The 17,365-nt window shown below is 34.4% G+C and overlaps 1 protein-coding gene across 1 annotated transcript; it reads right to left on the reverse strand.

Annotated features, from left to right (window-relative positions):
• Positions 1-15,325: 15,325 nt before the first annotated feature.
• Positions 15,326-16,734, reverse strand: LOC150031252 (heparanase-like protein 1). Its single transcript, XM_090309144.1, has 5 exons — positions 16,596-16,734; positions 16,282-16,471; positions 16,075-16,200; positions 15,868-15,967; positions 15,326-15,779 (listed from the first exon to the last, which is right to left on the reverse strand). Exons 1-5 carry the CDS (start codon positions 16,705-16,707, stop codon positions 15,399-15,401), a joined length of 909 nt encoding a protein of 302 aa, XP_090165270.1. The 5' UTR covers positions 16,708-16,734; the 3' UTR covers positions 15,326-15,398.
• Between the last annotated feature and the right edge of the window lie 631 nt (positions 16,735-17,365).

Below are 17,365 nucleotides of genomic sequence, written 5' to 3' on the forward strand. Positions count from 1 at the left end.
ATGAGTGAACATACACAACATCACACTAAAAAAAACCTAAAAGTTTAATATTTAAATAAAAATATTGAAAAATTAGAAATTAGAGGTTAGAAATTTAAAGTAGTATATAATTATACATGTTACAAATTAAGAGAAAATAAATCTAAAAAGAATAAGAATTCATAAATCAACCAATTTTTTTTTTTTACTTTTATCTCCTTCCCTCTCTTGATTTTTTTCTTCTTTCTCTCTTTTACTCCAACAAATCTCTTTTTGTCTCATTCTTTCTAAATTCATCATGTTTTTTCTCACTGTATTCAAGCTTCCAAGAAAATGTATTTATTTTTTAATTAAGTTTTCCTTATTCGTAAATAAGTGGAAAAATCATAAATTTAGATGTCCTTTTAAATGGTAAGTCTTTAAGTGGTAAGTCTCTCCTCTTGTATTATTAAATATAAATTTTGATGCATATACACGACAACAAATATTAAATTCGATAGCATTAAAAAGACGTTGTCGTAGACTTTCCATGGTGTTTTCGAAATGCTATCGTAGCACATGTTATTGAAAGGCCCCGACTTTCCATACCATTTTTTAACGCTATAAAAACGTTATAAAAAATCAACTCTTGATCGCAAATATTTAATGTTATGAAAACATTTCATAGCATTAGCAAAAAACGCTATAGAAGATCTTTTATGTCATTTTTTATAACGTTAAAAAAATGCTATAAAATAGTTTCTATAGTATTTTTGTAACGATAAAAAACGCCATAAAAGACTATCTATAGCGTTTTAGATATGTTGTTGTAGTCGATGTTATTTATAGTCCCTGACTTTCCATAACGTTTTTTCACTTCTATAAAAAAGCTATAAAATATTCATTTTTTATTAGATAATTTTAATGTCCTGGAAAGTTTTCATAGCATTAAAAAAATGCTAAAACAAATATGAGGAGAAAAAGTATTGCATGCAACTAAAGAGACCATATACCAAAGTTCAAAGATAGAGAAATCACAATATTTACCTTCGATTCAATAAACCTATAATATCAAGGGTTTACATAGTTATTTGACATAAATAAGAAGATTGAAGCAAACACTTACTTTAAATTTGTGTATTCTTGAAAACATAGATCAATACCTAAGAAAAGTTGAAATCTTTAACACTTGACATTTGGTCAAGCCAACAATTTACAAATCTAAATTCAAAATTAAGAATGTTCAACATTAAGAACGAAAACGAATACAAAATTAAATTTATACAAATATCTTGAGTGATATGTGCATCTCCATGGAAGCCTAGTGTTCCTTCTTGACCGAATGCAAGTCTTACAAAAATCTAACATCTAAATGAGATATGAAGGTCGGAGATGGGAGTTTAGGACATAGACTTTATTTTAACTTGAGAACTAATATGAAAGACAAATTTGAGAAACCATGAGGTGAATTGGAAGTATATTTTCATAGACTTTATTTACCCTGTATTTTCATTTGCTACTTACTCCATTGAAGGGAGCCAACCTGCCAAATGAATCCATAAAGAAATTCACAAGTAAAATCGAGAAACATACAAACAAAAGATCTTGTTACATGTCAACTTCGTGCAAAAAATATACAAGAAAAAACTCGAACTTGTACCTAATATCTCCCACAATGGTACATTATATTACACTTGAAATTTGATTAAGACCACTTTTGAATCTAAAGGAAAATCATAAACTCCATCTTGAGTTATATTGCAATCATAAAGAACAACAGAAGGAATTGGTTTTGGACCTATAATTGCAACGCCTAGTTACCCCTTTTACAATCTTTAGCAATTCAACTCCATGCTAACTTCTTTTGTGTGAAATATCCTCTTAACGCCAAAGCCTTCCTCTTAACATCATTCTTTCCATGCCCAAGCTTCCTTACTATCACGAGCCTTCTTTCTCAACCCCTTGCCCAAGGTCAATGCATGCCCAAGCCTAGCCCTTCTAGGTTCCTCAAGCAACTCCACAACCATCCTTACTTAGAAGATCTTAGGGGAGAGTTTCAAGGTTTACACCTAACCAGATGGCTTCTATTGTCCAAGTAAAGAAGATTATGTTTGCAAGTTGAAGAAGTCTTTGTATGGGCTAAAGTAGTCTCCAATGCAGTGGTATAAATTATTAGAACTTACCTATAATAGGAGTCCATATGATTCTTGTGTACATCACAACAAAACTGATGATGGTTCAATGGTTTCTCTACTTATATATGTAGATGATATGCTCATAGCTACAAAGTCCAACTCTAATATTCAGAAGTTGAAGAAACTTCTCAGTGCTGAGTTTGATATCAAGGATTTGGGTGTTGCTCAAAAAATTTTTGGAATTGAGATCTATAGGGATAAAGATAAAAATAAACTCTTCCTTTCACAAAAAGGCTATATTCATAAAATATTATCCAGGTTTGGTACGTCATCAACTAAACTTATAGATACTCCAAGTGTTGCAAATGCTCGTTTTTCAACTGTGCTTTCACTACAATTTATAGTTTAGAAGAAGTATATGTCTCGAGTTCCTTATGCTAGTGTAGTAGGAAGTTTGTGTTGGATCGATATGGCAACCCTAAAGGGGGGATGAATAGAGTAACTTTTTTTTCTAAATTAACCCAATTAAAGTAATTGATACACTTTTTGTAAATAATAAGAAAAATTCAATTTATGCAACAAATAAGATGACAAATAGTGTGATAATTTAATTCTATCAAATTTTAGCAAATAAATAAGAACAAACAAAACATACAATAAATTGCTTAAATTAATTGTAAAAAATAAAAAGGAAAGAGTTAGAGAAGAAGACACCGTAGTTTTTATAGTGGTTCGATCAAACTCGACCTATTCCACTCTCCAAGCGCCTCTTGGGAATTTGAATAAAATCTTTCCGACTCTTTCCACAGATTAGAGCCCAACCATTACACCATCGCTCCTTTTACGGGTTCAAGAGCAAACCCGATCCTTTCCACGATTTAGGATCAAACCGTTACAAATGTTGGAATTTTTTAAGAACACAATACAACTCTCACTAGAATGGGTTCACAAGTTTAAGCACTCAACAAATTTATCCTCACAATACAATAACACTCTCTCAAGAATAAGATGAAAAGAAAAAATTGGGAGCTTAGAGAGAGCAACAATGGAGACTTTTGAGTTTTGGATGATTATGAAATGTAAAATTTATTCATACAAAATTTGGAGAGGAAGATGGTTTATATAGAGATGGAAAAGGGAAAAAAATTTTAGAAACCACAATTAATTTGGACCATTGGATTTTGGAAAAGAAAAACCAATGGTGGAGATTTTAAACTAAACTAGTCGTTAGATACAAACAAATACAATATTATATTCCTTTTCTGTTGAAATTTATTTTCTTTTTAAAATTAATCCAAAAAAATAAAAAAACATACCATGTTTCAAAAACTAGCCGTTAGATACAAACATAAAATAATATTAAATTTATTTTCCTTTAAATTCATTTTCTTCTTAAATTCATTCTTTTTAAAGTCAATCCAAAAAAAAAAATATACCATGTGTAAAAAACTAGCCGTTAGACACAAACATAAAATAATATTAAATTTATTTTCCTTTTAAATTTATTTTTAATTTCATTTTTTTTAAATCAATCCAAAAACCAAAAGTCTCAAGAAAAAGAAAGATTCTCTAGACAAAAATGAATCGACATCAAATAGAGGAATTCGGTTTTTCAAAATGAAAAGCGTGATTTTACTAAACAAGCAAGAAAATCCCTTTCATCAATTCCCAGAGTTTCGTTCAAAAGGGTGATCTACTCAACTTGGTAACCTTCTCCGATTCGTTCTTAGCTCAGAAAAAACAGGAAATTTTTCAGAGATTTATGGGTACCCAAAGATTCATAGTGAACTTCGATAGGGGCTTCTCTTGAAGCAATATTAATCTCTTAATGATCCACCATTCAACCAATATGCTGCCACATGTCTACATGCAAATGGTCTGGTTATGTCACTTCATCTGCCATGGTATTTTCTCTTTGTCATTGTTTCGGTCATATCGTCTTCGTTTTAGCTCCGATTTGAGTGATTCAAGAGGTGTTGGAATCGTTGTTCCGAGCTCTACGCTATGGAGATATTAAAACACTAAAATTTTCAGTAATTAAAATTTGAGTTTGTTATCATCAAAATATTGATTAATTAATTAATTAATTTGAGATTAAGGGCCAAAAAGCCAACAATCTCCCCCTTTTTGATGATGACAAACCATTCAAGAAAAATAGCTTGAAATACATGTAAACCATATGTAGCACATAATAAAATTCAACATATCACCATAAAGATCATTCTTGAAATTCACTCAAAAAAATAAATTCTCCCCCTAATTTATACTATCAAAATCATAACAAATTTATAGCATATTTTTCTTAAACTTCTCCCCCTTTGGAATCATCAAAAAGAATAATTAAGAAAAATTTAGAACTACATAAGTGTTTCCCTTAAAAACATGAACATAAATTTAGCACAACTCCCCCTAAGAATATTAACACATGTTTTCTATATCTCTCCCTATCAAAATGCCTTCTAAAAGATTTAACAAGTAAAATTATAAAATCAAGAAGCATCACAACGAATAATACCGAGCTCAAGCCTATTTTTGCAAAAGTTTTCTTCATTCAAAGGCTTGATAAAAATATCCGCTAATTGATTATCAGAGCCTACAAATTCAAGAGTAATATTATAATTTTGCACATGCTCTCTAATAAAGTGTTGCCTAATATCAATATGCTTAGTCCTAGAATGATGTATAGGATTTTTAGTCAAATTAATAGCACTAGTTTTATCACAAAATATAGGAACATTATCAAACTTTAATCCAGAATCACAAAGAATTTGAGCACCACAACTAGCAACTGCAATATATTCCGCTTCGGTAGTGGATAAGGCAACCCAATTTTGCTTTTTACTAAACCAAGAAACTAAGTAACTACCAAGAAATTGACAAGTCCCACTACTACTCTTACACCCACAAAATCCACATCGAAATATCCTACCAAATTAAATTCAACATTTCTAGGATACCATAAGCCTAAATCAACATTATTTGGAGCCTTTTCAATAAGATTGGGTAAGAATTGTTGCTTTAATTCTTATTTCAAATTAGATTTAAGTGTTAGAATGGTATTTTTGAACTCTTAGAACTCATCGTTGTTATGGTAGGGTAAATTTCTATGTATTTCGTTAAGTTTTAGCCAGGTTGAACAAATTTCGGACTAGTTTGAACTCAATTGAAGTGTGTTAAATCAGTCTTTGACTTGTGAAAGGATGTTGTTTGTAGTTTTGAACTAATTTAGTGTTTTGAAGATTAATGATGGATTTTGGATCAGAATATTCTTGTTGAAAATCTTTTGGTGTTGATTTAGGTTTTTGAACAAAGTTCTAACACTTAAACGTTATGTTTACAATCTATATTGAGAGTAATAAGATTGATGGTCGAGGTAAGTGGTTTCCTCATCCCTTCTACAATGTCATGAAAACATATGGTTGGGACCGAAAATGTATAATAACATGTGGTGGTCGGTTATACTTCCAACATAAATCTCTCCGCCCTGATAGGAAGATGAGGACCTAAGCGAAAACTAACCCATCTGATGATTAGCGGATCATGCACTCAGTAGGGCCAGAGTCGCATCCAACATCAACCATTAGCATAAACATAATATTGGACTAGACGGGTGCAACCATACATACCCTGCTAGTTCCTAGCATAAACATAACGTAAGATTAGGCCTGGAGGGGTGCAACCATACATGCCCTGCCAGCCTTGGAAGCATAAATTTCTCCGCCCTGATAGGAAGATGAGGACTTAAGCGGAAACTAACCTATCTGATGATTAGCGGGTCATGCAGTCAGTAGGGCCAGAGTCGCATCCAACATCAACCATTAACATAAACGTAAGATTAGACTGGAAGCATAACTTACACCTAATTAAAACTTGCTTTTAACGTAATCGTGAACAAACATAATGCATGGGGTCCCTTGTAGAGAAACGTGTTCTAAACATGTAATGCAATATAACAATTAACATAACCATGCAACATAATAAAGGTACACTACCATAGAACATTTAAAGAGAGGGTGAGATAAACTACTTACCTTGACGTGATCTAATTATTCCTTATTATTCTTTATGATTTGATCAGTAGAGCTTTCCCTTTTTAAACTAAGAAGAAATTTGGGCAGCACCTTACCCGAGCTTTTCTCTTTTAATCACATAGAACTTCCTCACTCACACTTACTTTTTCACACGATTCTTTGTTACTGAGATTTGTTTGAGAATGGGTTAAATCTTCGGCAAAGGGTCCTATTTATAGTAGTTTTCAGCTCTTCTCAGTGTGACAAATCATCCTACAGGTGGCTTCTTTAAAATTACTTAGGGTTTAAGGATTCCTCTCAATAAGACACCTAATCTTGGCTAACGTTTGCCCTTACGTCATCATTCTTTGTTTGTATTCAATTTTAGGGTTTTTCTATGTATAATCTATAAGATCGTGGCCAAATTCAACGCATAATCCACGCTTCTATCCAATCTCGCTCTCTCTGTTCTTAGAATCTCGCTCTCTCCAGCTTTCTCGCTGGATTGGCTCTTGCGACTTCCGCTCTCGCTCTCGCTATCGCTGGTCGCGCTATCGCTCTCGCTGGTCTTGGTTGCACTTTCGCCCTCGCTTCTGGTCTCGCTTCTGCTCTCGCTTTTTTTACTTTCGCTCTCTCCAATGTTCTCTCTAATCTCGCTAGTTTTCACGCGTGGTTGCATTCACTACTTGTGGATTCCACTTCCTCTTTTTAACTCTTTCAAATTTTAAGAGTATATGGGCATTCACCTCCAATTCTTCCAATGAGTAATGTCTAAACAAAAGTTATCTACTGCCTGTTGTCTCCTAAATTAGCTAGCGTCCAACTTCCAATTAATTCTCCCTGATCCTACTTCCTTATTCATTATTTTTGGATAATGAATAAATTTCTAATTAATTCAATAAATTTCTAATTTCCAATTATTCATTTTTTTTCATTCTAAATTTCCACCCCTTTAAATAAAATTTTGTCCTGCTTAATATTTGACATTTAATTTCCTGTATGCGTACAAATCTGGGTCGTTACGTTCTTCCCCCCTTAAGAACTTTCGTCCTCGAAAGTTTCTTGGTTCTTAAAAAGATAAAGGTATTTGTCTTTCATCTCTTCTTCTCGTTCTGATGTAGCTTCTTCTACTTGATGATTTTTTTCCAGAGAACCTTCACTAAACTTATTTCCCGATTACAAAGCGATTTCTTCTCTCTTGCTATCATCCAGAGTCTCTTCCTATTCCAAGTTTTCACTTATTTGTAGAGGTTCATAATTTACTACATGTGATGGGTCAAACACGTATTTTCGAAGCATCGATACATGGAAGACATTATGTATTGTAGAAAGTGTGGGTGGTAATGCTAATCGGTAAGCTACTTGGCCAATACGTTCTAATATTTCAAAGGGTCCAATGAAACGAGGGCTAAGCTTTCCTTTTCGTCCGAAACGCATAATGCCCTTCATTGGTGCTACCTTTAGAAATACGTAATCTCCTATTTTGAATTCCAGCTCTTTTCGATGGTTATCAGCATAATTCTTCTGTCTGCTTTGAGCTGTTCGCATTCTTTCCCGAATTAGCTTAATTGACTCTGATGTTTGCTGCACTAATTCAGGTCCTAGTAGTGTTTGCTCCCCGATTTCATCCTAGTGTATAGGGGATCTGCATTTCTTTCCATACAAGGCTTTGAAGGGAGCCATACCAATCGTCGCCTGATAACTATTATTATAAGCAAATTCTATAAGGTGTATTTGCAAATCCCATGCTCCAGTAAAAATCCACAGCACATGCCCTCAACATGTCCTCTAGGATTTGATTAACTCGTTCTGTTTGGCCATCAGTTTGTGGATGGAAGGCTGCACTGAAATTTAGTTGTGTACCCATTTCTTTCTGCAAACTTTTCCAGAATTTGGACAAAATGAGGGTCTCGATCTGAAACAATTGATATTGGGACTCCATGTAACCGGATGACTTCTTTTAAGTACATTTGAGCTAGTGCTTCCATAGTGTGAGTAATCTTGTAGGGTAGGAAGTGGGGAGATTTGGTGAGTCGATCCACAATCACCCAAATCATGTTGTGGCCTTTAACAGTTTTCGGGAGTCCTGAGATGAAGTCCATAGAAATATGCTCCCATTTCCATTCTAGAACATTTAGAGGCTGGAGAAGTCCTTGTGGTCGTTGCCGTAGAGCTTTCACCTGTTGACAAACAAACATTTACTTACATAGTCAGCTATATCCTTTTTCATGTTACACCACCAGTAATGTGCTTTCAAGTCTCGATACATTTTGGTACTCCCAGAATGTATTGAAAAGCATGATTCATGAGCTTCCTTCAGTAGTTCTTTCTTGATTTCTTCATCATCTGGTACACATAGACGCCCAAGGTAGAGGAGTGCAGAGTCTGGGGCTGTAGAGAATTGATTGGTTTCTCCATTTTCTTACTACAGTTGTTTGTTTATGTGTTTATCTATTTGTTATACTTCAACTATCCTTTGCCTTAATGCAGGTCTTACAATTAACTGTGCTATTCGAGTTGTGAAGGTGTGTGGTATTAGTGAGATCTCAGCTCTTTCCAGGTCATCCATTATGTGTTTGGAGATGGTACTTAGAGTTGCTGTATGAGCTGACTTTCTACTTAAGAGCATCAGCAACAATGTTAGCTTTTCCTGGATGATAGAGGATCTCACAATAATAGTCTTTGACTAATTCTAACCATCTTCGTTGCCTCATATTTAACTCTTTTTGGGTAAAGAAGAACTTAAGGCTTTTATGATTTGTATAAATTTGGATCTTTCCCTCATATAAGCAATGTCTCCATATCTTTAAGGCAAAGACTGCGGCAGCTAACTCCAAGTCATGAACAGGATAATTTTGTTCATAAGGTTTTAGTTGTCTTGAAGCATATGCTATTACCTTTCCGTGTTGCATCAATACATAACCAAGCCCCTTCTTCGATGTGTCACTGTACACAGTTAAACCCCCTGATTCGTCAGGTATGGTGAGAATAGAGGTTGTGGTCAACTTTTCTTTTAGTTCCTGGAAGCTTTGCTCACATGCTTGGTTCCAAACAAAAGGATTATTCTTCTTAGTAAGGTTAGTTAAGGGTAATGCTATACTTGAGAAATTCTTCACAAATTGTCTATAATATCCTGCTAATCCAAGGAAGCTTCGCACCTCGCTGACTTGTTGCTAGGCGAGGCCAGTTGATAACCGTTTCAATCTTAGTAGGATCCACTGAGATTCCTTCTTGCTTTTCAATATTCCCTAGGTAGGCAACTTGTCGCACCCAAAACTCACACTTGGAGAATTTGGCATACAACTTTTCATTTCTTTTATGGAAAGAATGTCCCTAAGATGTTTTTCTTTCATGTTCTGCCTCTGACTTGGAATAGACTAAAATATCATCTATAAATAAGATCACAAAGTTATCAAGATAGTCCTTAAAAATTCTATTCATCAAGTCCATGAAGGCTGCGGGGGCATTCGTTAATCTAAAGGGTATCACAACGAATTCATAATGCCCATATCTTGTTCGGAAAGTAGTCTTGGGTATATCCGACTCCTTGATTCGTAGTTGATGATATCCAGATCGTAAGTTTATTTTGGAGAATACCGAGGCTCCTTGTAATTGGTCAAATAGATCATCAATGCATGGGAGTGGATACTTATTCTTTATTGTCAACTTATTCAACTCCTGATAATCTATACATAAACGCATTGATCCATCCTTTTTCTTAACAAATAAAAAAGGTGCTCCCCATGGAGACACGCTAGGGCGTATAAATCCCTTATCTAACAATTCTTGTAATTGTATTTTGAGTTCTTTTAATTTCGCAGGTGCCATTCTATATGGTGTTTTAGATATTGGTTCAGCTCCGGGAATTAGATCTATACAAAATTCTATTTCTTGACTAGGTGGTAATCCTGGTAACTCTTCTGGGAATACGTCTTTAAATTCCCTTATTACAGGAATGGTCTTAATTTCATCCTTTTGGTTTCGTAAATCTACTACGCTTGCTAAATATGACCAAGCCCCATGGTTGAGCAAATGTTTAGTTTTTAAGGCTGAAATTATTCTTGGGGCTGATGGTGCATTAGAACTCTTAAACTTAAACTTGGTTCCTGTTGGAAAGGTGAATATGACCTCTTTATTATGGCAATCTATGCTTCCATAGTTTGCTACTAACCAGTCCATACTAGTATTATGTCGAAATCACCTATGTCTAGGATGATAAAGGTCACCCCTAGTTTATGTCTTGATACTGACAATTCACAGTTTTCTACTACTGAGTGGGCCAACATAGATACTCCGGCAGGAGTAGCTACGGATAGAATGTAGCCTAAGGGCTTTGATGTTAATTGAGCATGTTGTGCAAATATTGTAGAGATGAATGAATGACTAGAGCCCGAATCAAATAAAGTGAAGGTATAATACCCGAGGTTGGGTAATGTACCTGTAACAACTGCATCTTGATCCTCTGCCTCGTGACGTGTAACAGCAAACACCCGTCCTTTCTGTTATTGGGTAACCTTGTTACTAGTAGGCTGGGTGGTCTAGGCCGTTGATACTTGGTTGATGAGCTTTGGGCAAGCCTTTGTATAGTGACCTGTCTGGCCGCAGTTGAAACACACCCCTAAGTTCCGAAGACATTACCCCTAATGGTGTTTTCAATAATTTCTGTACTTAGGATATGTAAATGTTTGACTCTTCTGTGGTGACTGTACGCCCTGAGTGCTTTGGGAAATTTTTGCTTGCCGTTGTGAGCGCTGGAAACCTTGTTGGGCAAATTTCTTCTTTTCATTTGGCATGCATCCTCATTTAGAAGTTGAGGTTTTGGCAGCAAGATCTACTTCCATGAGTAAGGATGACTCGAGGGTAAGGGCATACTCTTTGTGTCGGAAAGCAGTAACAATGCCTCAAATGCCTTCTCTTAATCCCCAAATAAACCTTTCCACCTTCTTCTCTTCTGTGTCTACTAATCGAGGGACAAAGTGGGACAAGCGATCAAATTTTCGTTCATACTCTGCCACCGACATGTTCTCTTGACGAAGATTAAGAAATTCCACTTCCTTTTGACATCTCACTATCAAAGGGAAATACTTGTTGTAAAAAGCCTGATTGAATTGCTGCCACGAGACTGTACCTTTGATTGTTCTTTGTGTGGATTCCCACCAGAACTTTGCATCGCTTCTTAACATAGAGGTGGCACAATTTACTTTTTGTTCTTCTGGGATGTTTATATAGTGGAAACTAGTTCTATTTCTATCCAATTCAATGTTATAGTTGGATGCACGGATGATTCGTCAAATATTGAAGGATGGAACGTCCTGTATTCTCAAATCATTTTTTTTAACTCATACCTATGTTTACTAAATTATTTACTAAATTACTTGTTCGAAAATTCCACTTACCAGCGTATTTGGCATGGTTATGGGCATCACTTAATAGGCCGAACCATCAAACACCACGACTCTTCTAATGCAATAGAGCCTATTTGGCCCAAATGCTCTGATACCAAACTGTAACGCCCGGATCCTTACACATTATGATCCGACCGCTACGACATGCATACTTAGACTTTTCTATCATGAGATGAGTTCTGGTGAAAATCTCAAAGAACATATCTAAATTTTATTAATTAGATAGAAAAACTATATAAAAAGTTTATTTATCAAAACACCAGGATCCATAAAACATTAGCGTGGTGGTACAAAATGCATATGCCTATGATAGTGAGTTTGATGGTTGGCCATTAGAGCGAAGTCCAATTCTGCCATCTACGCTATGTCCTTACCTACAAAGTCTATAAAAATATAGGATGAGTATATAATATACCCAATAAGTAGTTCTCACGTAGGGTAGTGACCAAATGCACAATCACAAGCAACATGTCATGAAAACATATGGTTAGGACCGAAAACGTATAATAACATGTGTTGGTCGGTTATGCTTCCAACATAAATCTCTCCACCCTGATAGGAAGATGAGGACCTAAGCGAAAACTAACCCATCTGATGATTAGCGGGTTATGCAGTCAGTAGGGCCAGAGTCGCATCCAACATCAACCATTAGCATAAACGTAATATTGGACTAGAAGGGTGTAACCATACATACCCTGCTAGTTCCTAGCATAAACATAACGTAAGATTAGGCCTGGAGGGGTGCAACCATACATGCCCTGCCAACCCTGGAAGCATAAATTTCTCCGCCCTAATAGGAAGATGAGGACTTAAGCGGAAACTAACCTATCTGATGATTAGCGGGTCATGCAGTCAGTAGGACCAGAGTCGCATCCAACATCAACCATTAACATAAACGTAAGATTAGACTGGAAGCATAACTTACACCTAATTAAAACTTGCTTTTAACGTAATCGTGAATAAACATAATGCATGGGGTCCCTTGTAGAGAAACGGGTTCTAAACATGTAATACAATATAACAATTAACATAACCATGCAACATAATAAAGGTACGCTACCATAAAACATTTAAAGAGAGGGTGAGATAAACTACTTACTGTCATCTAGTTATTCCTTGCTATTCTTTATGATTTGATCAGTAAAGCTTTCCCTTTTTAAACTAAGGAAATTTGGGCAGCACCTTACCCGAGCTTTTCTCTTTTAGCCTCACAGAACTTCCTCACTCACACTTACTTTTTCACACGATTCTTTGTTACTGAGATTTTTTTTTAGAATGGGTTAAATTTTCGGCAAAGGGTCCTATTTATAGTAGTTTTCAGCTCTTCTCAGTGTGACAAATCATCCTATAGGTGGCTTCTTTAAAATTACTTAGGGTTTAAGGATTCCTCTCAATAAGATACCTAATCTTGGCTAACGTTTGCCCGTACGTCATCATTCTTCTTTTGTATTCAATTTTAGGGTTTTTCTATGTATAATCTATAAGATCGTGGCCAAATTCAACGCATAATCCATGCTTCTGTCCAAATCTCGCTCTCTTTGTTCTCAGAATCTCGCTCTTGCCAGCTTTACCGCTGTTTTGGCTCTCGCTCTCGCTGTCGCTGCTCTCGCTCTCGTTCTTGCTGGTCTCGCTCTCGCTCCCGCTCTCATTCTCGCTCCCGCTCTCGCTCCCACGTTCACTCTCGCTTCCGCGCTCACTCCCGCTCCCACTCTCTCCCATTGTCTAGCTGAGAATCTCGCTCTCTTTACTCTCTCTCTCCAATTTTCTCTCCAATCTCGCTCTCTCCATTCTCGCTCTCTTTAATTTTCTCTCCAATCTCGCTAGTTTTCACGCTTGGTTGCCTTCACTGCTTGTGGATTCCACTTCTTCTTTTTAACTCTTTCAAATTTTAAGAGTATATGGGCAATTAATTCACCTCCAATTCTTCCAATGAGCAGTGCCCAAACAAAAAGTTATCTACTGCCCGTTGTCTCCTGAATTAGCTAGCGTCCAAATTCTAATTAATCCTCCCTGATTCTGCTCCCTTATTCATTATTTTTGGATAATGAATAAATTTCCTATTTTTCCCCTTCTAAATTTCCACCCCTTTAAATAAAATTTCATCCTGCTTAATATTTGAAATTTAATTTCCTATATGCGTACAAATCTGGGTCGTTACATTAATATTTTTATAACAATATGTTTTGACTATTGTAATTTGATAAATGGTTGAAAGTGTGCTTTGGTTGTTTGGAGGTATATTTTGTACCATTACTTTGAAACTGATTGAAAATGTTTTCTATTAGTGAACATGTTTCATCTAATTTGAGAATCGACTGAAAGTATTTCGTATTTTTTTAGTTGAATTGGTTAAATAAAATAAAATGATTGTTGTAAATGATAGTTGGAAGTGTTTTGAGAGGGAGGTAACATTTTTTCAAGTAAAAATATACTCAAATTTTCTTTTATTTGCATTTAACTATACAAGAGTTTACACGTTTACAAGAATTACAATGACATATCTTAAGATCAAGAACAACCTTTTTCAAGATGAACAGTTTTGAATCAATTTTCTTACGATCGGCCACAAAACATAACTCTTGAAAAAAAAAAGATGCTCAATAAAAATCGAACTCTAGCAAGACAACAACTTGCACTTAAAAAGGTATAGCGGAAAAAGGAAACTTGACCCAATCAATATCGGCAGAACATAAATAAGAAAATAATCGTCAAGAGCAAAACATCCCAGGAAAAGTAGATAAGGAAAGCATAAAGTTGCAGAATCGACAACCCAAGAGACATCCTGCAAAATAATTCCTGAGACAATCACCAACCAACAAGCACCAAGCACCCTTAAACAAATATTCTAAACTCTAACAATGTCGGTCATAACATTTTTTCTACAGTAAAAAATACTATAAAATGTTTTCACACTAAATTAGGCATTGATGTAAGTTGAAAAAACACTATACAATTTTTATAGCCTTTTTTATAGCATTGAAAAAACACTAAAGAAAGTCAAAGATTTGCAATAACATTGCCTGCAGCAACATGTCTAAAAACGTTATAGAATGTATTTTATAGCGCTTTCTTATCATTCTAAAAGCGTAATAAAACACCTTTTATAACTTTTTTTTTACCGCCATAACAATGCTATAAAAGATCTTCTATAGCCCTTTTTTCTAACGTTATGAAAAGATTTCATAACAACAAATTTACGCTACCAAAAGTTGACTTTTTATAGCATTTTTTACAGCTTTAAAAACACACTATGGAGAGTCGAAGACTTTCAATAACATGGGCTACGATATCGAAAATGCAATGGAGAGTTTACGTAAGCGTTTTTTCAATGCTATCGTTTGGGATATATGTTTCAGTGTCTCCAAGTCTCCACCTTGCATGTTCTTCATGAGCCTTCTGACCATCTTCACCCTGAGCTTCAACTTATGGACCTCGCCTTGGCTCTTTAGTAACCTTTCGCTTTATAAATTTTGAGAACATATTAATTTATTGTCCTTCATCGAGTGAAAATGATAATGATTATTTACCAAGTTTAAAAAAAGTATTTTCAAACTATAATAAGAACTAATATAAAGCTTTATTGAAAAAATACAACAACTAAATTTGACAGTAAAAAGAAGTCAAATAATGCAATTATTTTCTCTTTTTTGTCCTCCCAAAAGATGAACTTCTCATATATTTTCAATTTCAAAACTCTAAATTTTGTTAATTTCATATATATAGGTTTCAAGGCTAATTAATAAAAATAACATTAAGAAGATAAAGAGTATGAATATGCAGTTTTATTTATTTTAGACATTAACAACTCTTTCTTTCTCACATATTAGTTGGTTTACATAAGATCAATTATAAGCACACATATATAATTAGGGTTTGATTGAAAAATGAAATTAAGGTACATCCAAACACCCTGCAGCTACAAAGTCAGGGATGACAATGAAAGCAATGGACCAAGTAGCAATATTTATAGAAGAGTTACTCTCACTATAAACAGGTGTAAGATTTGGCAATTCTCCCTCTTTTGTAAGCTCCAATGGCTTTCCATTTAAAAGCACTGTAGAGCTTCTAAGTAAACCATATTGTGGCGTCAAATGGTATTCCTCTCTTTCTGTTGCCAGATTTGAATCTTTGACCTTTGAACTATACTTCAAATTGGAGTCATTTGGTCGTCTCGAATTGCTATTATGTAAACTCAGGTTCACGTGGCTTTCAATCTTGATTGTGAACTCAGTTGTATTACTCAAATTGATGAAAAGCAAGGTTACACCAGACTACAAGGAAATGATAGATGATCAATTCGAATTCAATTATTGCACATATTTTTTTAATTTCTTTAATTTTTAAAAAGTGGATTCTTACTCTTCCTCTTGAGCAGTGAGCATAGGTACGAAGATATGATGAGACATTATTATCAACCTTGAGAACTCTTGAACCCATAAGTCGGTGGAAGAGAAGTGCCCTAATAAAGACAAAATACCAAATCAAGTAAGAAAAAGATATATATATATATATAAGAGTCTAGACCAAGTGGCACACATTTGACTTTTATAAATTTAATAATCTTACCCATAGTAATCTGGTGTAGGAAGATAAGTTTTAGATTTGAGGACACTGTAAAATCCACCAATCAAAGTTTGCCTACAATATACTTTGGTATTGTATAAAGAGGCCATCCCAAGTTGATCTAGATACCTATTACTCAATTCAAATTTAAATTAAATGGAGGGGGAAAATACTACAGAAAAGAAAATGTAAACTAAAATATGTTTTTACCAAAAACTATTGATAAATGCATCGGAAATATGAGCACTGCCACCATGATAGGCTCCACCAGCTTCTCCAACCCAAGCAGAAGCCCAAGGTGCATGCTTTTGGATTATGTTATCAAGTTGTTTAAATGTGTTTGATACTTGACTTAGGTATGTTGGATTAACAAACCTATAAATCAACTTGGGGTCATCACCTATATATATATATATATAGAAACCAAAATTAAAAGTGTTAATTATTAGTTTATAATAATATTTACTTTTGAGTTTATATAAATGGTAAAAAAAAAATATTAATTGATATATGTACATAATTACCTGCACCCATGTTGTATATATGATGAGTTAGAGCATTGACAACATTTGATCCAGTTTTTGTAACAAGTTCATCATACCATTTGTCATCAAAGAAAGCACCAGGTGCCACCATCAAAGGTTTTTGTTGGGAATTATTGTACAAACGATCTATAATTTCTCGAAGCTTCATTAGGTCTTTTGCATATTGTGAAAAAAACCCAAAAAAAAAAAAAAAAAAAAAAAAAAAAAAAAAAAAAAAAACCCCCACACCACAAAAAAAAAAAAAAAAAAAAAAAAAAAAAAAAATAAAAAAAAAAAAAAAAAAAAAAAAAAACACAACCAAAAAAAAAAAAAAAAAAAAAAAAAAAAAAAAAAAAAATACACTAACACTTGCACCAATACTGTTAGCTCCACCCAATTCATTGCCTGTATATTCAAATAATCACTTTAAATCTAGTTAATTGTAGAGACAGTCCACTTATTTTGTCGGAAGATTGAAATCATCGTTTACATTAGAAAATGAGAGAGAGAATTGGGGAGGATATTCTCTCTCCATTTTAGTCGGTATTATTTTGTAATAGAATATGCATTGTAATAATGAATTTTATAACTTTTTAAAAATTATGGTATTGAACAATTTAATGGCTACTGTTTTGAATTAGACTAAACAAGACTTTTTTTCCTTAAAGGGAAAATTATATTAGAAATCACCCATTTAAAAAGTTAGGGGAGAATAATTTCAGCCAGAAATCTCTACCTTGATCCCTGTTCCCACGAAAAAATACAAAAAC

This window comes from Benincasa hispida, unplaced genomic scaffold (genome assembly GCF_027475165.1).
Source record: "Benincasa hispida cultivar pf3 unplaced genomic scaffold, pf3_genome.v1.1 HicScf1359, whole genome shotgun sequence".
In the NCBI taxonomy this organism is placed as follows: domain Eukaryota; kingdom Viridiplantae; phylum Streptophyta; class Magnoliopsida; order Cucurbitales; family Cucurbitaceae; genus Benincasa; species Benincasa hispida.